This window comes from Pleurodeles waltl, chromosome 12 (assembly GCF_031143425.1).
Source record: "Pleurodeles waltl isolate 20211129_DDA chromosome 12, aPleWal1.hap1.20221129, whole genome shotgun sequence".
NCBI classification, from domain to species: Eukaryota; Metazoa; Chordata; class Amphibia; order Caudata; family Salamandridae; genus Pleurodeles; species Pleurodeles waltl.
In genome coordinates, this window is record NC_090451.1 from 36339443 (window position 1) to 36362424 (window position 22982).

At 51.8% G+C, this 22982-nt stretch overlaps 1 protein-coding gene across 1 annotated transcript in view; it reads right to left on the reverse strand.

The window, feature by feature from the left end:
* The window catches only part of YJEFN3 (YjeF N-terminal domain containing 3), a 193484-nt gene extending 178189 nt beyond the window's left edge, over nucleotides 1-15295 (reverse strand). Inside the window, exon 1 of the mRNA XM_069216356.1 lies at nucleotides 14412-15295. Within this exon, the coding sequence (XP_069072457.1) occupies nucleotides 14412-14467 (56 nt within the window). The 5' untranslated portion in view covers nucleotides 14468-15295. The remainder of the gene's footprint in view (nucleotides 1-14411) is intronic.
* Between the last annotated feature and the right edge of the window lie 7687 nt (nucleotides 15296-22982).

The following is a 22982-nucleotide window of genomic DNA, read 5'->3' on the forward strand; positions in this document are numbered from 1 at the left end:
TGAGATGGGACAGAGCACACTTCACACAGCATTCGTTCTATGTAGCTGGTCGATAAACCAAAGCATGGAGGGTGTATTTATTGTTTTCAGTCAACCAATCAATCAAGCATTTGTGAAGCGTGCTACTCACCCGCTAGGGTCTCAAGCCACTGAGGGGAGGGGGGTGGGGGGAGGGAAGGACTGATACTGCTCGAATAACCAGGTCTTGAGGTGTTTCCTGAAGGCCAGGAGGTCCTGGGTCTGTCGTAGGTGGGCGGGGAGGGTGTTCCAGGTCTTGGCGGCGAGGTGGGAAAAGGATCTGCCGCTGGCTGTAGTTCGATGGATGCGGGGGACAGCGGCGAGGGCGAGGTTGGTGGAGCGGAGTTGGCGGGTGTGAGTGTGGAAGGTCAGTCGCTCGTTGAGGTAGGCAGGGCCCGTGTTGTGAAGAGCTTTGTGAGTGTGGATGAGGAGTTTGAAGGTGATCCTCTTGGTGACAGGAAGCCAGTGCAGGTCTTTAAGGTGGGCTGAGATGTGGTCGCGGCGAGGGATGTTAAAAATGAGGCATGCAGAGGTGTTCTGTATACGTTGTAGTTTCTTCTGGAGCTTGGCTGTGGTTCCTGCGTAGAGTGCGTTGCCGTAGTCCAATCTGCTGTTGACGAGGGCGTGGGTGACTGTTCTTGTTTCGGTGGGGATCCATCTGAAGATCTTGCAAAGCATGCAGAGGGTGTTGAAGCAGGAAGAGGAGACGCCATTGTCTTGCTGGGTCATGGTGAGTGATGAGTCTAGGATGAAGCCTAGGTTGCATGCATGGGTGGCGGGTGTTGGTGCGGTTCGTAGGGTGGCTGGCCACCAGGAGTCGTCCCACGCGGAGCGCTTGGAGCCGAGGATGAGGATCTCTGCCTTGTCCGAGCTGAGTTTTAGGCGGCTTTTCTCCATCCAGATGGCGATGGCCTGTAGTCCATCGTGGAGGTTGGTTTTGGTGGTGGCGGGGTCCTTGGTAAGTGAGAGGATCAGCTGGGTATCGTCGGCGTAGGAGACGATGTTGAGGGATCGTACGATGTTGGTGAGCGGTGCCATGTAGATGTTAAAAAGAGTTGGGCTGAGAGAAGATCCTTGGGGAACGCCGCAGATGGTTTTGGAGGCCCACGACAGGAAGGCGGACTCCCTGCGTTCTGCCGGAGAGGAAGGACGTGATCCAGTCCAGAGCTTTGTGGCGGATCCCTGCGTCATAGATTTGAGTGCAGAGGGTGTGGTGGCAGATGGTGCCAAAAGCAGCCGAGAGGTCCAGGAGGATGAGGGCTGCGGTTTCGCCTTTGCCGAGCATGGTCCTGATGTTGTCGGTTGCAGCGATGAGGGCGGCTTCAGTGCTGTGGTTCCTACGGAATCCTGATTGGGAGATGTCCAGCGTGTTGTTGTCTTCCAGGAAGCAGGTCAGTTGGCCGTTGACGATCTGCTCAATGACCTTCGCCGGGAAGGGGAGGAGGGAAATGGGTTGGTAATTCTTGAGGTCTTCGGGGTCTGCTTTGGGTTTCTTCAGTAGGGTGTTGACTTTGGCATGCTTCCAGGTCTCTGTGATGGTGGCGGTCTCGAAGGAGCTATTGATGATCATACGGAGTTGTGGGTCGATGATGGGGCTCGCTTTGTTGAAGACTTGGTGGGGGCAGGGGTCGGAGGGAGAGCCGGAGTGGATGGAGCTCATGGTTTTGATGGTGTCCTCGTCGCTGATGTGGGTCCAGGAGAGCAAGAGGTTGGTGTGGCTGGGTGTGTCGGGGTTGGTGGTGGTCTTGGTGGTGATGGGGGGTGAGGAGTTGAAGCTGTTGTGGATTTCCGTGATCTTGTGATGGAAAAAGGTGGTGAGGGAGTTGCAGAGTTCCTAGGGTGGCTGGCCACCAGGAGTCGTCCCACGCGGAGCGCTTGGAGCAGAGGATGGGGATCTCTGCCTTGTCCGAGCTGAGTTTTAGGCGGCTTTTCTCCATCCAGATGGCGATGGCCTGTAGTCCACTGTGGAGGTTGGTTTTGGCGGTGGCGGGGTCCTTGGTAAGTGAGAGGATCAGCTGGGTATCGTCAGCGTAGGAGACGATGTTGAGGGATCGGACGATGTTGGTGAGCGGTGCCATGTAGATGTTAAAAAGAGTTGGGCTGAGAGAAGATCCTTGGGGAACGCCGCAGATGGTTTTGGTGGCCCCCGACAGGAAGGCGGACTCCCTGCGTTCTGCCGGAGAGGAAGGACGTGATCCAGTCCAGAGCTTTGTGGCGGATCCCTGCGTCATAGATTTGAGTGCAGAGGGTGTGGTGGCAGACGGTGCCAAAAGCGATGGAAAAAGGTGGTGAGGGAGTTGCAGAGGTCTTGCGCTGGAGGGGGCGGGGGTGTCGATGGAGCATGACCTGGGGTTGGTGAGTTCTTTGACGATGCTGAAGAGCTCTTTTCTGCCGTGGGCGTTATTGTCGATGTGGTCTTTGTAGAAGGATCTTTTGGTGGTCCGAATGAGCTGGTGGTGCTTGCGGATGGCTGACTTGAGGGCAGTGTGGTTGCTCTCTGTTGGTTTGTGGTGCCACTTCTTCTCGATTTTCCGGCACTCTTGCTTGGAGGCCTGAAGGTCGGCAGTGAATCAGATGGCCTTGGCACTGGTGCGGTTGTTTGGGGATTTTCTGAGCGGAGCCAGGGTGTTGGTGCAGTCGTCTAGCCAATGTCTGAGGTTGAGGGCGGCTGTGTTGGGGTCGGTGGTGCTAGGTGGCGGGGCCCGGGCGAGGGTGGAGATCAGTTGGTCTTCTGAGATTTTGTTCCAGCTGTGGCAGGGGATCTGTTGAGGGTGGTGGTGAGCGGTGGGTTTCTGGAAGGTGAAATGGACGCAGCAGTGGTCGTACCAGTGGAGTTCAGTGGTATGGCTGAAAGTGACGTGGCTGCTGGCGGAGAAGACGGGGTCTAGCATGTGACCGGCGGAGTGGGAGGGCGTCATGACCAGTTGTGTGAGACAGAGGTTGGCGATCAGGGTGGTGGAGTTACTGTTGTTGGCGTTCTCAAGGTGGAAATTCAAGTCGCCGAGGAGAATGTAGTCTGTGGAGGTAAGGGCCTGGGTGCTGAGTATTATACTTAGGGACTATTTGGGTGAATACGCTAGCAGTCCTTCTTTTAAGGAAACAGTTGCATGGTGTGACTCACTAGGAAGTAGGTTGCTGTTTTTGAGCGACTGATTGTTGTGGGTGCATAGAGGGCTTTGGCTGCGTAGAGGGCTTTGGCTGAGGCAAAGGTGTAAAGCTCCAGACATCATGCATTTGTGGCATTCTGTGTCTTGAATGGCAGGGACTTCCAAAGTGTGTTGCCTCGCACAGAGAAGGACAGGCCTCTTAAGAGCGAGTGGTTGAAGAGTGGCGCTATGATTTGTGGCACAGTATTGGAGGGGAGCATGCATCGAGGTTGGTGAGTATTTACTTTTTGCTGAAGCAATCTTGGCCCAATTCCTGGCATGGTTGGCGCATTAAACACAAAGCCCCTTATTACGAGTCTGGCGGTCACTAGTCCTCCAGACTCGCGAATGGCGGTTGGTTCCGCCAATGAAGTGGTCTGAGCGCCATATTTCACCTCTGGCGGTCAGACTACCAGCACCGCCATGATCAGGGATCCCAGCTGTCTGGCGGTAGGTGGCGGTCCTAATCTGCCAGAGCAACGCTGCAAGCAGTGCAGCCCTGGGGATTACGACCTCGTTCTCCGCCAGCCATTTCATGGCGGTAGCACCGCCATGAAAAGGCTTGTGGAGAACGGGTGCAGGGGGCCCAAGAGGGGCCCCGGCACTGCCCATGCACTTGACCAGCACCATCACAATGTTCACCGATTACGAGCTAGAGACAATGCTGAAAGCTGTTTCCCGCTAGGCCAGCAGGGGTAAGCTCAGGTTTCCACCCCCTGACCTAGCAAGAAACTCTTAATAGGGCCGGCGGGGAGGTAGTCCGTATGGCAGCAACCTCCCCGTCAGAAGTTCGGCAGACAGTGTAAACCGTCTGCCGAACTCATAATCAGAGAAATCTGGAGTGACATCTGAAGCCAGTGAACTGTCAGGTGGGCTGGGGCAATGTGATCTCAGGGTTTACGGAGCAGGAAACTCTGTGGACTCATTGAAACTTGTCCAGGAACAACTCTGGTGCTCTTTACGCAAAGCGTCTTCATATAATCTAGGCAAGAGGGTATGAAAGCGTAGGTGCGGGGAAATCTATTCCAGGAATCTAAGCATATTGCAAAAATATTTCAATGTGGTCACTATTGGGGTTTGCCAAGTTAAGTCCACGTCTAGGAAGGATCCGGTGCGTTTTACTGTGTCAGTTCAGCGGAGGCCTCTCCCTGTTCCACAAGTTAGGCCTAGGATATCTGGTGCAAGCAATTTCCACACATCCCAGACAATCACAGTGTGGTGAGCGCCCACGTGCTTTCAGCAGACACAGCAGTGACCCCTCACACACTGTCCATACATCAAAAAGAAAATTCATTATCTTGGACTGTCGTTCCCGGGTAATTGGCACTTATAATGTCCGGGTCACCGCACGTGTTGACCAATCAGTGTGAACTCGCTGGTAAAGGGTGGTATGGAGTGAGCGGTTCGCCCTTGGGAGATGGAGAACGTTTGCTTGCAGCAAGGTATTCTCAGGGCCACTGGAATTGCACGATGCTGGGGCTTTTATCGCATAATCATTGATTTGCTGAATTTGCCACATAATTCATCATCTGCTGCAAAATCTGCGTAGGAAACATTTTTTTTTAATAAAATCTGCAAACAATTCACAAGTTACTAAAAAGTGCCAACATGTTCGCGCACAGTGTAAATATCTTTCAGTTGGTTTTATGGATTTGGTTGTTAAACTTGCACTAATGAGGGGAAATGTTTGCCCAGGCAGTATTACCAAACGTATAAATGACAAAATAATGTGATACTGTCAAAAAAATGTGCCGTATTATGCAATATGAATTGTCTTTTCTTGCCGCATAATTTAGTCAGCCGTGATGTATAAGTAGGCGCTGCCCGGCCACATAATTCCAGTGGCCCTGGTTATGCTTTAACACACTGTACAACCTTGGTACGCAGTTGGTGGTGGAAAGCGTACATACGTCAGCTGTGCACAAAGCCAGCTGTGACCCACGTGTAGCCCAGCCACAGCAGGCGGTCCCTTGTTGTGCCACACATCACCCCTCACTTTTACCACATAAAAGGTTTTTTTGTGTTACTCCTGACTTACTTTTCTAGACAGAAGAGCTATATTCAACGAAAATAGTTGGTTTAAAAAATGCCAAGAGGCTTCTATGAGAGGAGACAAAGCCCTACAAGCAGTGCAACTGAAATTATACTAAGCTGCGCCTTCTGTATTTTCCACATATTTAGGTTTTTACTTCACTTGCTACATGATCCGCCATCTACTACAGAATTTGCAGATTGAAAGAGAAATTGATTTGTTTCTAGCTCACATGGACCAAAACTTACTTAAGTTTAGACCACCAGTGGTGACGTTCGCGAAGGACCGTTTACAAAGGTTTACAAATCGCCACTTAACTGCCGAATCCTCTATTCGGGTGTAATGCTGATTCTAAATAGGTGAAACTTTTACCCAAACATTGTGTGTTAAAATGACAATAAAGTCAAGTAATATTGCTGTCTTAAACCTCATAATCAGTTTTTTTTGCCACATAATTGAGCCCTCCGTGCCACATAATTCGAAGCACTCTGCCTGTCCCTGTGTTCGGGGCAGTGGCATGGAAGGGGTTCAGTGAGAAGGGGCTCACCTGGCGCTTTTCCTTCCAGGTCACAGATTTTCGCAGACGCTGGCAGGGCTGGGGCGGGACTCGGGCAGCCAATCACATCTGTCAGCGGTTTCCGGCCCGCTGGAGCGCGCGCGGGTCTGCTTCCGCCGCACATGGGTTCTGTGCGCTTTGAGGGAGACGCAAGGGATGTCTAGGCGCTTGCCTTGGAAGCTTACATGGAGGGGGCGGGACCTTAGTAAGGTATCAAACTCCAGGAAAAAAATAATTTGCAAAAATGCAAAGGACAAAAAAGCTGGTGGAGGGGTAATTGCACGTGCATTCCCCGTCCAATGCAAGCACCTGGCCTTCAACTGGGGAACTGATCTGAGAGGCACTAGATGTCCCGGTCCCTGCACGGGGGGCCGGGAGGGGGTTCTGATGCTAAACTAATTGAAAAATGGTGGGGAATCGAACTGCAGGAGGAGAGGGGGTTACCCTCAGACATTACAGGGGCTATTTTCAACCCTTGCCCCGTACACAAGAGCTAATATCTTCAAGGCGAGTGTAAGGAAAAACGACATCTGTGCATTGATTGGGCGATTATCATATGATTCACCCACAAAACGTGTCTTATCTGCTAATAATCCTATGTGCCCAATTGATTATACGGCTTTCGACTCTGGCCGCGTCCCTGATTGAAAAATCTTTAGTTTGAAGCGATCACTGGTGAAAGATTATTCACCTGGAGATGTAGGCCTGACACTGAGCACTGCTGGGATGAAATGAACACGTTTCAGGAGGAGAGAGCCGTCAAGAGAACTGAATGCATTTGTGCAGATGCCTACCGAGAAACAACATCATTCCTGTCACTAGGTTTGAAGGCATTACAGATTTTACGTTGTGTTTGACATCCACAAATATACAAAAAGTCAATGTCACCATGAAGGAAGCCCTGGTGTGAAAAATATGCTGCTAGGCAACCATGCAGCGGAAAAGCAAAAAAAAAAAATATATATATATATATATATATATAAATAAACACCAACAACTCGTCACTATGTCCCAGCCCACCCGAACCCATGATCAAAGACTGAGGGCTGTGAAACGCGTAGGGTTCACAATGCTGCTGCTATTGAAATAAATTACGCTGCGTGGATATGAGCCGCGGGCTGTCGTCTATGTGGTGTTTTATTTCCACATGGAAGTGACGTTGGAATGTTGGAGATATATATATATATATATATATACATACACACATACACAATATTTGAAGATGAGCTCCTCACTTGCCTTGACTAGGCACCGTAGTCACAGCTGTGATATGCCTGGACCCATTGGTACTCCCCACATTCCTATAACATGGCCAAAAAGTGTCCGGATCTATGTGGTATGGTTCTCGCCCGCTGTTCCACCACTTCCGTACATCGACCTATGCACTAAAATCGAGGGTTGGGAGTTTAATATTTCCTGGTATAAAAAAGCGCCTCTGACATGGCCCCAGTACCCATCATCAAGAATATCTCTTGGATTCGGCGGGAAAGATCTTTGCCAAAGCATCCTCGTGGCCCTTCAGAGTCGGGCAAGTGACTGAGCGATGGCACCATGAGAACAGTCAGGCTTGGAAATCACCTGCGCCACCCTGGACACCACGGCTGGTGTACAACCCCACTTAGAAAGATTCGGGAAAGAACCAGTACCTGTTGGACCACTTTTGATAGTGTTGACATACTCAAGGGAAAGCCGGTAGCCCTGGAAATTCCTCATGGTCTTTGGAAATTTGTTACTGAACTCCATTTTGGCTGTGTGCGCATAATTTTATAAAACAGTTACCAACCTACCAGGTTTCCCACGAAAACTAGGGCTGTGTTCTCTTAGAAACTTAAAGTATGCCTACAATGTTGTTCCCTTCGATCTCACACCAACGGATGTCAGAAGATGCCTGGACGGACGGTCAACAAGGTGATGGATGGATTGCTTAAATTAATCTCAGCCACTGGCAATCGCTCGGGCTGCACACCAATGCATCGTTTTCACCCACGACGCCACCCCAGTTTGGACCCAGTCATATGCAAATCATTCTTGACCTTCATGGGAGCAGTCCAGCCCGAACTGCCAATCCAGATCCACCCTTTACCAGAATGCAAGCAACCCAGGACTGGTTTCACCCTTATTGAGGGCTCTACAACCAGTTATAGCCTGATTCCAGTGGCACAGTGAGCAATGGACCCACGTCTAGCCATACCCGTCGTACTTAGGGCATCAACAACATGGTGATGGATGGACTGCCATAATTAATGAGAGCCACAGGCACACTTGTGCCACATTCCTATTCACTGTTTAATTGGGTCCAGGCAGAGGTGGCATGGTGTGCAAAATAACAATGGATTGGGATGCGTCGAGTGATTAACAGTGGCTGAGATTAATTCAAGCATTCCATCCATCACTTTTTGTATAGTTTAGTTTCTTGCCCTCAGTGGGACGGGTATGTCCAGATGTGGGTCCCATGCACAAGCAGGACGATGGACTGAATGAGGAGGAAGGAACGAAGGTGACATAAAGAATGAATCCATCATTTAACACATCCTGACCTCACGCACAACACAAACCTACGACGCCCAAGAAACTTTGATCCTCTACTGCCAATGAACAGGGATACAATTATGATTCAGAAATTAGAAACGTAGATTAGACCCTCAATATCCGCCCCGATTGCACCTGAAAGGAGACCCATTTGTTCAAATGTAGGCTTATGTCATTGACAAGAGCGACTAACAAATTCTGCACTACAATTTATCCTTACGCACCGCACGACTGTCAATTGATGATGCCTGGCTCACTCCACCGCCCCTGATGAATTCAGTGCCATCTAAAAATAGCCAACACCGCAAATTATGCCAGCAGCCTCTTGACAGGTAGGGTTATTTATCCTGGCGCCTAATGGATCATGGAGGCAGCCGGGTACGACACCCATCACTTGTCTGGCCCACTGCAGAGACAACATCAGACCGTCTCAGCCGGATAACCCTTCCGGCAGCACTGGGCTAGCATCAAGAGCGAGCAGCCATATTTGTTTAGGGCGCTGAAGGGAACGCTGGCCGGATCCTTGGATAATCATGCCTATCGTGACATGCAGAGATCTGATAACGATAATAGCCCAATGTTCTGCTAAATCACGCTTACAGCACCACAGTAGATCATTAAACTAAAGGGCATTGTCCACCAAGATTATATCACAGTTTTCAAACTTTAAAGAACATTTGTGAAGATTTCCCATGACCTGAAGAAGCTACTACTTAATAGATTGGCGCGAAACGTGTCTTGGCTTTTTTTTATTTACTTGCCAATTAATTGGCATTTTCTTACCATAACCCTAACTTTAGACCTACCTGATATACTAAACTTTACCATACCCCTGTGCCCCACCCTTACCTTTACCAGAACCCTGAAGATAATGACATGGAGTAATGGTAATTGTCAAGGTAACCGTATAAGAAGCAGTAAAGGAGGTCAAGAGATAGCGTCTTGGGGATCTGCGGGCAAGGTTCTGTAGGGGTACCAGTTAGCAGGTACTGGACTGGTGTTCTTTAAGTCAAGGCAGTAAAAGCAACTGAATATCACCAGAAATGTGATTTCTTTGGCTGGGCAACAGAAAATTGAAATAGACATTAGCACACGGTTTATATTGAGCCAATATACACTCTTTGACGGTGCCCAGGTACTCACAGTCAGAATCAGAAAGTCTGGGATTTCCTCTTTAGCCAACTTGCTTTTCCCACAGAATAGGATTTGTGTCTATATTCAGGTTTTATCTAGATCTCTCTTTGAAGTTACTTATCTTCTGTCCAAAGGTGGTTAATCTTCTCTCAACAGAACCTCACCAAGTTGTCCTTTCACTTACAAAATCTATATTTATTGGCCTTGTACGTTTTAATCTTAACTTGAGTCAACCTGGATATTATCACTCACTTGTATTTTGCTCTTGGAACACAAAATTCAAGTAAAAACAACTATGAAGAGCCTTAAAGGAGCCTCACATCTGATCATTCTGCAACATTCTTTACAGAAGAAACACTCCTGGCCCTTTAACAACTGAGTCACAACCCCTCGGAGCAGGAACACAAATTAACATGTTTCGGCCTTGTTGTAGCTCAAGGTGGGCTGCAGCAGGCGCTAACCTTAACTGGAGAGATACATTTACCGACTAAGAAACTGCTAGAGGGAGATGGCTGAGGTAACGGTACACACTAGGAAACAATGGTGTTTCGGGATGTGAATGAATGAGTTATTGAGCGAGCTTAGGCATTCATACACTGCACACAATGCAAAGTGCACCATATTGCACGATGGTTGACGAGGACTGAATCGAAGAGCTGAATTAAATCACGACTGTCTGTGGGCAGCTGCCCCAAGGCAACAACTGGGGTGACTGCCCGTGATACTGTGGGCGCAGCTATTTGTCACATAGCTCCGAACTCGTGCACAGCGGTGCAACTATCGCTTGCCTCTCGGCGCTAGTGCACAGGCCTACAAAGGCAGCTCGCAGCGACGTTCAGCTTTACATATAGGGAGCATCCCCGCCTGCGTGCTCGGGTTCGCCGGTTTCTGGAGCCCTCATTTTACAGGAACGAAAGAGACGCAGTTGCTGCAGATCACACGGTTTGTGTCAAGTGGAGGGAGGATTGGAAGGCATCTTGTAGGCATTTGGGATCCAGGCACTATCATAAGGCACTCAGAAACGTGTGAATTGTATGTTTTTTAACCGAAGTAAGGTTCATGATGGTGATGCCGGTCAGAAGGCGGCCCTTCCAGCTCCAGGGGTGCAGGCGCCCCCCGGGACAGGCTGCTGGCTCCATCGGCTGCATCTGAACCTGTGCCCGGCGGGTGAGGCGCTTCAGGGGGGAGCAGGGAAGGTGTTATCACTCTGTGAGTAAGAACTAAATCCTGGCAGATCTCACAGCTGTGGTGATGCTGGACTCGGGGGGGCTGCCGGCAGACACCCCAGTACCAGCGCAGACTTCGGGCCCAGGGTTGAACATGTAGCGCCTACAACATGCAGGTAGCCGGCTCCATCGAAGCACCTCCGCCGCCTGCTCCCAGAGTATTGACACGACGATGTATGAGGGCATCAAGAACAGGTGTTCACCGCTGCAGAGCCTGTGCCCCCAAAACAAGCTTGACTAGGGGACCACTGGGCCCCACTGTTTTGTGGAGCACTTTCCTGCCTCTGTGGCCCAGCGGGTACTCTCATGAAATGCGCCGGGGTACTCTCATGAAATGCGCCGGGGTACTCCTGAGGTACTTAGCGCCACTAGGCCGAAGTTTCAGCGTTCTTATTCTAAGGCGCTAGGGCGGGAAGTGAAACCTTACCAGATAGACGGACTCTGCAAAAGGGTAACTCTGCTTCTGTGCACTGTGCACGCCCCATGAGCATTGAGCCGGTTGTGTGCACACTGAATGGTCAAGCTCTACTCTAGCGTTCTTCAAGCACCAGTAACCTTTCAGGAAAAGGGTGTGTGTGCCTGCTACTATCTGCCTACAACGGAAGTGGGGACGGGGGTCACCAGAGAAAAGTGCCTAGAAGCTGGACAGAGGCGCGGATAGAGGCACGGTTCCAGCGGCCTGCAAACCAGTATGAGCAACACCATCACTGCTAGCTCCTCAATGCCAACCAGTGCCAGCCATACACTGCCAGACAGTGCCAGCTCCTCATAGGAACCAGCTCCATACTGCCAACCAGAGCCAGCCCACACTGCCAGCCCCACACTCCCAACCAGTGCCAGCCCCTCACTGCCAGGTAGTGCAGCCCCTTATAGCCAACCAGCCCCACACTGCCAACCAGTGCCAGCCCCCACTGCCAACCAGTTCCATAAGCCAACCAGTACCAGCCCTTTAATGCCAACCACTGCCAGCCCGCGCCAGCCCTTCAACACCAACCCGTGCCAGCCTCACATTGCCAACCAGTGCCAGCCACTCACCGTCATCAGTGCCAGTCATTCAATGCCAACCAGTCCCAGCTCCTCACTGCCAGCTCCACACTACCAGCCAGTGCCAGCCCTACATTGTCAACCAGGGCCAGCCCCACACTGCCAACCAGCGCCCACCACTCACCATCACCAGACCCTCACTGCCAACCACTTCCAGCCCTTTAATGCCAACCAGTGCCAGTCCCTCACTGTCATCAGTACCAACCCTTTAATGTCAACCAGTGCCAGCCCTTCACCGTCTACCAGTGCCAGCCCCTCACACTACCTACAGCAGCGGCTCCCCACCAGTGCCAGCTTCCCACACAGCCCATCTGTGCCACCGCACTACACTGCCCACAGTGGGCGCTCCTAGTCGGCCTACCAGGGCATGATTCTTCACTACTCACACGTGCCATCTCTCCACACTGCCCACCAGTGCCTACTCGCCCTACTGCCCACCATGTCTTGTTCTCACACTGCCCATCTGGTGTGGCTACACGTGTTGCCAGTCAGTGCCAGACTCCCACACTGCCCACCGGTGCCCGCTCCACACACTACCCTTTCTCACCTTCGAACCGGCTGTGGATTCTGCTGGGGTGCTCACACGGATCACCATTCAGTCCGTGGCCTCTCTGCTGAGGTGGCAGCAAGAGTGTGCCCCCCAGCGGGGGGTCTCGCTACACCGTCTGTCTTTTCTGCTAGTGAAGGGTCACAGCAGGTCCGAGTGAGGGGTGACGTGGGTGGGTGTCAGAAGCCTGGTACAGCACAGCACCCCCCCCCCTCCCCACCCCCACCACACACACACCCGGCCTTCTCCCACTGGAGGAGAAATTGTCCTACAGGCAAGACCACTGGAATTATGCGATTCTGTGTCCCTGGCATTTTCCGCATAATAATGGATTTACCACATAATCCACCAATAGTTGCACACCTTGCAGATTTAAACTAAAAAGTGTATGTTACTCTAAAGTTCAAACGGATCAAAAGTTATAAAAAGCACTGTACTTGGTACCTCGCAGTGGCAGGGTCTCTGCAGAGATTCATTGGCCATCTTTCAGTAGGCGATTGCTGTACTCCTATGTTACTCTGGTACCAAAGGAGTAAATCACTTACCCGGATAGAATTACTGCGTATAAATAAAAAAAGAACAACACGTAGAAATAGCACAGCCGCAACAGGTGCTGCAATGTGCCGCATAATTTGTAGTACAGCGCCACATCATGTAGTCCACCCTGCCACATAATTCGGTCATCTACTGTGCATGTATTTCATTGGCCCTGGTTATGCGGCAGTCAGCCATGTCAAAAGATCCTCATTAAAGTCCTTTCCAGTCTACATTTTTGTTCGGTTAACTGCCCTAATTTTAGCAGATTTTCACTCACCCAGGTTTTGCACATGGCTTGCCTTGAACTCACCCTTCTCGTCGGGTTGAAAGGTCACGGACCCCAGACGAAGTCTGCACCGGATGCAGAGAGTCTGTGGACCCAAACTAAGGCGTTACTAGCAAAATGCCGAAAATCTTCACGATTAAGAAGCCAAGACTATGGACTTAGTCGAGGCCACACTAGTGACCTGTACGGGGGGGGGAGGGGGGGTCCGGTTCCACGAACATTGTTTATTAATCAATTCAGCTTGTGCATGGCCTGGCCACGATGCTATAACCAACGCCCTTTGAAGTAAACAAAAATACAGAAAACATGCGGTTACATTATTGCATTGCAGGCGGCGTCACTGGGAAACCTAGGCTCGAATCCCGGCTCGCTCATTTACACCCATTGTGTGATCCTGGGCTGCCACTTCATCTCACTGCGTTTTCAACAGACAATTTTGGAAACATTTAAGATTCGGCGTGTGCCATAAAACAGCTCCCACTCCGAGAGAGGTAAGACGCTAATTATATTACTGCATAAAGAAAAAAAAAATCTTGCTTTGCATCTGGCAACGTTATCAGGGCCCGTGTCTTTACAACTAAGTTTACATTTCGAAATTATTAAATGAAAAGCCACTTGTTGCAATAGTGTTACATAATGTACCAGTCTTAAAAACATGTTGAAAGACTGAATTTCAATTTCCTAGGGTCCTATATATTTAGAAAATGATCAGTTACGCGATGGCGCTTCTTGGTACAGCGCCACGAGGTGCAGTGCCTGGAAGCGATAGCCTAGCTGCTCTGATCCCCATCAAAGGTTTGGGTTTAAGACATACGTAGATTTCTGCAGCAGGGTCGTGCCTCACTCTGGAAGGTCAGCATTAAGCTGCTTTATGTAGCGCCATCCGGGTCCACGGCTCAGGGCTTTCGGCGCTAATCACGTTCCAACTTCTGGAGAGTGATTAGCGACTTACGAGGTTATTTCTCCCCAGGTGTTTGTAAAATCAGCCCTGTCAAGTCTCCCAGGTCCTTGCGGGATCTGTGCTCTAGTCAACTGGATTTTTATCGGAATTCTGAGACTTGTGGTCTTGTTTATCCCATTATAAACAGGACTTCAAGTCCCAGAATTCAAAGGAAAAACAAAACTGGACTGGAGCAGCGCATCACGCATGGACCTAGAAAACTTGGCAGCTATTCAAAAATATTTGAAAAGGCAATGTGCAGGGGTCAGAGGGGACGAACTTGCTGTGCCCTCCCCCAAGAATCATCACTTGAAAAGTGCAGGTTACACATAAACCTCTACAGCAGGTGCCCGCACCATCTAAGCTTCTACTCCGAGCCCCCACACATAGGATACATAGCGCCTCGCAGGTCTTACCTTAGGAAGGTGATGGGTTCGCCGCTCTCCTTGTTCCACGCCGAGGGGCAGCTCATGGTCGCTGCTTCTCCGTGTCCTGCCCTCGAACCTGCAGGTCCCTGGCTCTAGAACCCGTAGTCTGGATCTCCGCCCTGGAGCATGCACGCTGTTTCTAGGCACTTTAATTCGTGCTCTTGAATCCACGGTCCTGATCTCCGCCCTGGAGCATGCAGCTGTTTCCAGGCGTTTTAACTCGTGCTCTTGAACCCACGGTCCTGATCTCCGCCCTAGAGCATGCACTGTGTTTCTAGGCGCTGGAAGCCGTGCACTGGAACCCGCGGTCCTGATCTCCGCCCTGGAGCATGCACTGTGTTTCTAGGCGCTGGAACCCGCGGTCCTGATCTCCGCCCTGGAGCACGCTCTGTGTTTCTAGGCGCTGGAAGCCGTGCACTGGAACCCGCGGTCCTGATCTCCGCTCTGAAGCACGCTCTGTGTTTCTAGGCGCTGGAAGCCGGGCACTGGAACCCGCGGTCCTGATCTCCGCTCTGGAGCACGCTCTGTGTTTCTAGGCGCTGAAAGCCGTGCTATGGAGCCCGCCGGTCCCCTCCCTGCAGTCCAGAACCCCCGCTCCAGGACCCGGATCCCTCGGAGGATGCTCCCGCTGCCTAGACGAGGCGCTGAGTGCCTCTCTCCCGTGCAGGCACCATGGCAGGGGGAGCTGCAGCTAGCGAGGAGGCGGGGCCGGCTCTGGCGCTCAGTGATGGAGAGGAGGGGTGAGCAGAGAAGCATCATTCTTCACAGGGCTGGGGGCCGTGGAATAACCACCTGAGACCCGGGGAGAGGGGGCGCCCCCCTCCACACAGGGATCTGTACCGCCTGCACATCAGCTGTAATAAGAAACCAGTGCTGTGTACAGCGGTGGATATGAGCCGTAATAAAAAAACAGTGCTGTGGCGTGCACAGCCATAAACATCAAGTGTAATTAGAAACCAATGTTGTGCTGTGTACATCACCTGTAATAAGAAACCAGTGCTGTGGTTTGCACAACCGTAGACATCAAGTGTGACAAGAAACCAGTGTTGTGGTGTGCACAGCCGTGGACGTCACCTGTAATAAGAAACAAGAAAGATGCTCCAGGCACGAACATGCAGAAGGGCACTTGATTGTCCACACACGTGGACGTCACCTGTAATAGGAAACCAGTGCTGTGGTGTGCACATCCCTAGACATCACCTGTAATAAGAAACCAGTGCTGTGCACAGCCGTAAACATCAAATGTAATAAGAAACCAGTGTTGTGGTTTGCACAGCCATGGACGTCACCTGTAATAAGAAACCAGTGCTGTGGAGTGCACAGCCCAGGACATCACCTGTAATAAGAAACAATAAAGATGCTCCAGACACGAACATGCAGAAGGACATTTGATTGTCCACACACGTGGACGTCACCTGTAATAAGAAACCAGTGTTGTGGTGTGTACAGCCGTGGTCACCAGTAATAAGAAACCAGTGTTGTGGTGTGTACAGCCGTGGACGTCCCCTGTAATGAGAAACCAGTGCTGTGGAGTGCACAGCCGTGGAAGTCACCTGTAAGAAGAAACTAGAAAGATGTCCCAGACACGAACATGCGGAAGGACACTTGATTGTCCGCACACCTGGAGTCACCTGTAATAAGAAAACAGTGCTGTGGAGTGCACAGCCGTGGACGTCACCTGTAATAAGAAACCAGTGCTGTGGAGTGCACAGCCGTGGACGTCACCTGTAATATAAGAAACCAGTGCTGTGGAGTGCACAGCCGTGGACGTCACCTGTAATAAGAAACCAGTGGAGTGCACAGCCATGGACGTCAACTGTAATAAAAGAAACCAGTGGAGTGCACAGCCGCGGACGTCACCTGTAATAAGAAAGGAGTGTTGTGGAGTGCACAGCCGCGGACGTCACCTGTAATAAGAAAGGAGTGTTGTGGAGTGCACAGCCGCGGACGTCACCTGTAATAAGAAAGGAGTGTTGTGGAGTGCACAGCCGTGGACGTCACCTGTAATAAGAAACCAGTGCTGTGGAGTGCACAGCCGTGGACGTCACCTGTAATATAAGAAACCGGTGCTGTGGAGTGCACAGCCGTGGACGTCACCTGTAATAAGAAACCAGTGGAGTGCACAGCCATGGACGTCACCTGTAATAAAAGAAACCAGTGGAGTGCACAGCCGTGGACGTCACCTGTAATAAGAAAGGAGTGTTGTGGAGTGCACAGCCGCGGACGTCACCTGTAATAAGAAAGGAGTGTTGTGGAGTGCACAGCCGCGGACGTCACCTGTAATAAGAAAGGAGTGTTGTGGAGTGCACAGCCGCGGACGTCACCTGTAATAAGAAAGGAGTGTTGTGGAGTGCACAGCCGCGGACGTCATCTGTAACAAGAAACTAGTAAGGTGCCCCAGACACGAACATGCGGAAGGACACTTGACTGGGGAATTTCGGGCCAGAATCAAGGCAGGGGCTTAAGGGGTGTGGAGCTCACTGAAGCGAGTGAGAGTCTATCACAGACATTTTACAGGGACATTTTTTTGTTTATATTTCACGAATTATACATACAAAGCTGAAACTGGATCATAAATTCAAAGCGGTTCCAAACGGGCCCCCCAAATCCTTCAGCGTAAGATGCCCCTGTCCATGGGCCAGACAATCATCCCTCATACACCTTCAGTAACCATAGACTCGGGTCGCCCTGTTGTGGCAATAGCTGCCCGGTTTACATTCCCCCCTTACACTATAGCTCCTGCTTGTCCCGTTCCGCTCTCACGTCTCTGCAGTCCGCGCCCTCCCTCTACCCCCGACCTTCCAGTCGTGTAGACCCGCGAATCACTACTCCCACACTCCCCTCTCTCATCAGCCGCCCTGCGCTCTCCCTGCCTCTCCACTGTATTTCCCATATAACACACCCTCCTTCTTTCACCCTGCACCCCAAGTCGCCGCCTTCTCCCAACAGCAGTCTGCACGTCCTCTCTTTGTATCACCCCCTCTACTGTTTCTGCTCTCCATGCAGCCCCCCATCTCCCAGCAGTTCATGTTCTCAATGCAGCCTCTCCATCTCTCAGCAGTTCATACTCTCCATGCAGCCTCCCCATCTCTTGGCAGTTACTGCTCTCAATGCAGCCTCTCCATCTCTCAGCAGTTCATACTCTCCATGCAGCCTCCCCATCTCTTGGCAGTTACTGCTCTCAATGCAGCCTCTCCATCTCTCAGCAGTTCATACTCTCCATGCAGCCTCTCTTCATCTCTCAGCAGTTACTGCTCTCCATGCAGCCTCTCTTCATCTCTCAGCAGTTACTGCTCTCAATGCAGCCTCTCCTTCTCTCAGCAGTTCATACTCTCCATGCAGCCTCCCCATCTCTTAGCAGTTACTGCTATCAATGCAGCCTCTCCATCTCTCAGCAGTTCATACTCTCCATGCAGCCTCCCCATCTCTTAGCAGTTACTGCTCTCAATGCAGCCTCTCCTTCTCTCAGCAGTTCATACTCTCCATGCAGCCTCCCCATCTCTTGGCAGTTACTGCTCTCAATGCAGCCTCTCCATCTCTCAGCAGTTCATACTCTCCATGCAGCCTCCCCATCTCTTGGCAGTTACTGCTCTCAATGCAGCCTCTCCATCTCTCAGCAGTTCATACTCTCCATGCAGCCTCCCCATCTCTCAGCAATTACTGCTCTCAATGCAGCCTCTCCTTCTCTCAGCAGTTCATACTCTCCATGCAGCCTCTCTTCATCTCTCAGCAGTTACTGCTCTCCATGCAGCCTCTCTTCTTCTCTCAGCAGTTACTGCTCTCCATGCAGCATCTCTCCATCTCTCAGCAGTCTCCTCCTCTCCATGCAGCTTCTCTCCATCTCTCATCAGTTACTGCTCTCAATGCAGCCTCCCCATCTTCCAGCAGTTCCTGCTCTCCATGCAGCCTCTCCATCTCTCAGCAGTTCATACTCTCCATTAAGCTTCTCTCCATCTCCCAGCAGTTACTGCTCTCCATTCAGCTTCTCTTCATCTCTCAGCAGTTTCCTCCTCTCCATGCAGCTTCTCTTCTTCTCTCAGCAGTTGCTACTCTCAATGCAGCCTCCCCATCTCTCAGCAGTTACTGCTCTCCATTCAGCTTCTCTCCATCTCTCAGCAGTTACTGCTCTCCATTCAGCTTTTCTTAATCTCTCGGCAGTTTCCTCCTCTCCATGCAGCTTCTCTTCTTCTCTCAGCAGTTCATACTCTCAATGCAGCCTCTCCATCTCTCAGCAGTTCCTGCTCTCCATGCAGCCTCTCCATCTCCCAGCAGTTCCTGCTCTCCATTCAGCTTCTCTCCATCTCCCAGCAGTTCCTGCTCTCCATTCAGCTTCTCTTCATCTCTCAGCAGTTTCCTCCTCGCCATGCACCGTCTCTTCATCTCTCAGCAGTTACTGCTCTCCATTCAGCTTCTCTCCATCTCTCAGCATTTCCTGCTCCCCATGCAGCCTCTCTTCATCTCTCAGCAGTTCATGTTCTCAATGCAGCCTCTCCATCTCTCAGCACTTACTGCTCTCCATGCAGCCTCTCTTCTTCTCTCAGCAGTTACTGCTCTCCATTCAGCTTCTCTCCATCTCTCAGCAGTTCATGTTCTCAATACAGCCTCTCCATCTCTCAGCAGTTACTGCTCTCCATTCAGCTTCTCTCCATCTCTCAGCAGTTCATGTTCTCAATACAGCCTCTCCATCTCTCAGCAGTTACTGCTCTCCATTCAGCTTCTCTCCATCTCTCAGCAGTTCCTGCTCCCATGCAGCCTCTCTTCATCTCTCAGCAGTTCATGTTCTCAATGCAGCCTCTCCATCTCTCAGCAGTTACTGCTCTCCATGCAGCCTCTCTTCTTCTCTCAGCAGTTACTCCTCTCCATTCAGCTTCTCTCCATCTCTCAGCAGTTCATGTTCTCCATGCAGCCTCTCCGTCTCTCAGCAGTTACTGCTCTCCATGCAGCCTCTCTTCTTCTCTCAGCAGTTACTGCTCTCCATGCAGCCTCTCTTCATCTCTCAGCAGTTCATGTTCTCAATGCAGCCTCTCCATCTCTCAGCAGTTACTGCTCTCCATGCAGCCTCTCTTCTTCTCTCAGCAGTTACTGCTCTCCATGCAGCCTCTCTTTATCTCTCAGCAGTAACCTATGAGTAAGGAAGCGAGAGCTTCTGAGATGGACTCTGGCCCCTTCATACCTAGGTGTAAGGATGAGAGGCCATGAGATGGGATCTGTGCCTCTTCATAACCAGGAGTAAGGATGAGGCTCTGCACCCCTTCATACCTAGGAGTAAGCGTGCAGGTGTCTTCCAGAGGGCTCCACAACCCTTCATGCCTAAGATTAAGGATGAGAGGCCATGAGATGGGCTCTGCACCCTTTCATACCTAGGAGTAGGACTGTAGGGGAATCCAGAGCTCTCAGGCCCCTTCACACCTAGGAGACGTGAGAGGAGGGTGGCCACCCTAGAGTGAGCTGAGCGCACCTTTGTACCAAGGGGTACGATGAGAACAGTTCCATGCAGGGGGTTCTTCACCCCTTCATGCCTAGACATTTGGGGGTGCTGGTTGGTGGGTCATGCATGGACTCTGCACCCCTGTATACATTTATAGAATATTACCGCCCTATGGGCAAAGCATGCCCTGTCTGCTCGGCCACCCCTTAGGCTGCAGCTGAGGGTCCGGCCCTAGGACTGTGCATTACACACCAAGCGTTGTTCCCTGGAGCCCCGGACACTTCCTGTGTGGACCCCGGGTCAGAAACAGAGCTCTTCCCGGCACTGCACAGTTCTACTTCAGCACAGAGTCCTCCTCCAGATGTCACTTCCGCTGGGGAGTGGGAGACCCTCCCCACCCAGACACCTGGAGCACAGCAGAAACTTGTCCCATGTCAGACTCTCCCCACCCAGACACCTGGAGCACAGCAGAAACATGTTCCATGTCAGACTCTCCCCACCCAGACACCTGGAGCACAGCAGAAACATTTCCAATGTCAGACTCTCCTCACCCAGACACCTGGAGCACAACCAGACTCTCCCCACCCAGACACCTGGAGCACAGCAGAAACATGTCCCATGTCAGACTCTCCCCACCCAGACACCTGGAGCACAGCAGAAACATGTCCCATGTCAGACTCTCCCCACCCAGACACCTGGAGCACAGCCAGACTCTCCCCACCCAGACACCTGGAGCACAGCAGAAACATGTCCCATGTCAGGCTCTCCCCACCCAGACACCTGGAGCATAGCAGAAACATGTCCCAAGTCAGACTCTCCCCACCCAGACACCTGGAGGACTCAGACTCTCCCCACCCAGACACCTGGAGGACTCAGACTCCCCCACCCAGACACCTGGAGCACATCAGAAACATGTCCCATGTCAGACTCTCCCCACCCAGACACCTGGAGTACAGCAGAAACATGTCCCATGTCAGACTCTCCCCACCCAGGACCTGGAGGACTCACTCTCCCCACCCAGACACCTGGAGGACTCAGACTCCCCCCCCCACCCAGACACATGGAGCACAGCAGAAACATGTCCCATGTCAGACTCTCCCCACCCAGACACCTGGAGCACAGCAGAAACATGTCAGACTCTCCCCACCCAGACACCTGGAGGACAGCAGAAACATGTCCCATGTCAGACTCTCCCCACCCAGGACTTGGAGGACTCAGACTCTCCCCACCCAGACACCTGGAGGACTCAGAATCCCCCCACCCAGACACCTGGAGCACAGCAGAAACATGTCCCATGTCAGACTCTCCCCACCCAGACACCTGGAGGACTCAGACTCCCCCCACCCAGACACCTGGAGCACAGCAGAAACATGCCCCATGTCAGACTCTCCCCACCCAGACACCTGGAGCACAGCAGAAACATGTCAGACTCTCCCCACCCAGACACCTGGAGCACAGCGGAAACATGTCAGACTCTCCCCGCCCAGACACCTGGAGCACAGCAGAAACATGTCCCATGTCACACTCTCCCCACCCAGATACCTGGAGGACTCAGACTCTCCCCACCCAGACACCTGGAGGACAGCAGAAACAAGTCCCATGTCAGACTCTCCCCACCCAGACACCTGGAGGACAGGGCAAACATTTCCCATGTCAGACTCCCCTGGAGGACAGCAGAAACATTTCCCATGTCACTCTCCCCACCCAGATACCTGGAGGTCAGCGGAAACATTTCCCATGTCAGACTCGCCCCACCCAGGCACCTTGAAGACAGCAGAAACATGTCCCATGTCAGACTCTCCCCACCCAGACACCTGGAGGACTCAGACTCTCCCCACCCAGACATCTGGAGGGCAGCAGAAATATGTCCCATGTCAGACTCGCCCCACCCAGACACCTGGAGGACAGCGGAAACATGTCCTGTGTCAGACTCGCCCCACCCAGACACCTTGAGGACAGCAGAAACATTTCCCATGTCAGGCTCTCCCCACCTAGACACCTGGAGAACAGCCGAAACATTTCCCATGTCAGACTCCCCCCACCCAGACACCTGGAAGACAGCAGAAACATTTCCTATGTCATAATTCCTACATGCGTGTGCTGACAATGAGTGTTTGTTTCCTAATTCTCTCCTGTACCAAGGCGCCCCAAGGTGAACAATTACTTTATAAGATATTTAAACATAACAATGTGGGTACTGGAGTAGGTGATGAAGAACTTTCAGGTGCTTACAAAGTACACCGGGCAACCCGTCACGTCTTTTATGTCTGTCATTAGCCAAGACCTTTTGATTTTACTGAAGGTATATATTCTGGCTTATAAAGGCCTTCAGCCAGCCCTCTTCAAGTAGGAGTGGTGCTGGAGGTCAGGGATGAGGTATAGCGGTTAAGCCATGTGTGAGTACCCGTCTGAGCAGCAGAGGGCGCTGCAGGCCAGTGCTGAGGTGCATTGGCTGAACTATGTGTGAGTACCTGTCTTGAGCTGCAGGGAATGCTGCAGGTCAGGGCTGAGGTACACTGGCTTAACATTCTGAGCAGCAGGGGGCACTGTAGGCAAGGGCTAAGGTACATAGGCTGAACTATGTGTGAGTACCTGTCTTGAGCAGCAGGGGGTGCTGCATGCCAGGGCTGAGGTACATTGGCTGAACTGTGTGAGTACCCATCTTTGAGCAGCAGGGGGCGCTGCGGGCCAGGGCTGAGGTACATCGGCTGAACTGTGTGAGTACCCATCTTTGAGCAGCAGGGGGCGCTGCGGGCCAGGGCTGAGGTACATCGGCTGAACTGTGTGTGAGTACCCATCTTTGAGCAGCAGGGGGCGCTGCGGGCCAGGGCTGAGGTACATTGGCTGAACTGTGTGAGTACCCTTCTTTGAGCAGCAGGGGGCGCTGCGGGCCAGGGCTGAGGTACATTGGCTGAACTGTGTGTGAGTACCCATCTTTGAGCAGCAGGGGGCGCTGCGGGCCAGGGCTGAGGTACATCGGCTGAACTGTGTGAGTACCCTTCTTTGAGCAGCAGGGGGCGCTGCGGGCCAGGGCTGAGGTACATTGGCTGAACTGTGGGAGTACCCTTCTTTGAGCAGCAGGGGGCGCTGCGGGCCAGGGCTAAGGTACATCGGCTGAACTGTGTGTGAGT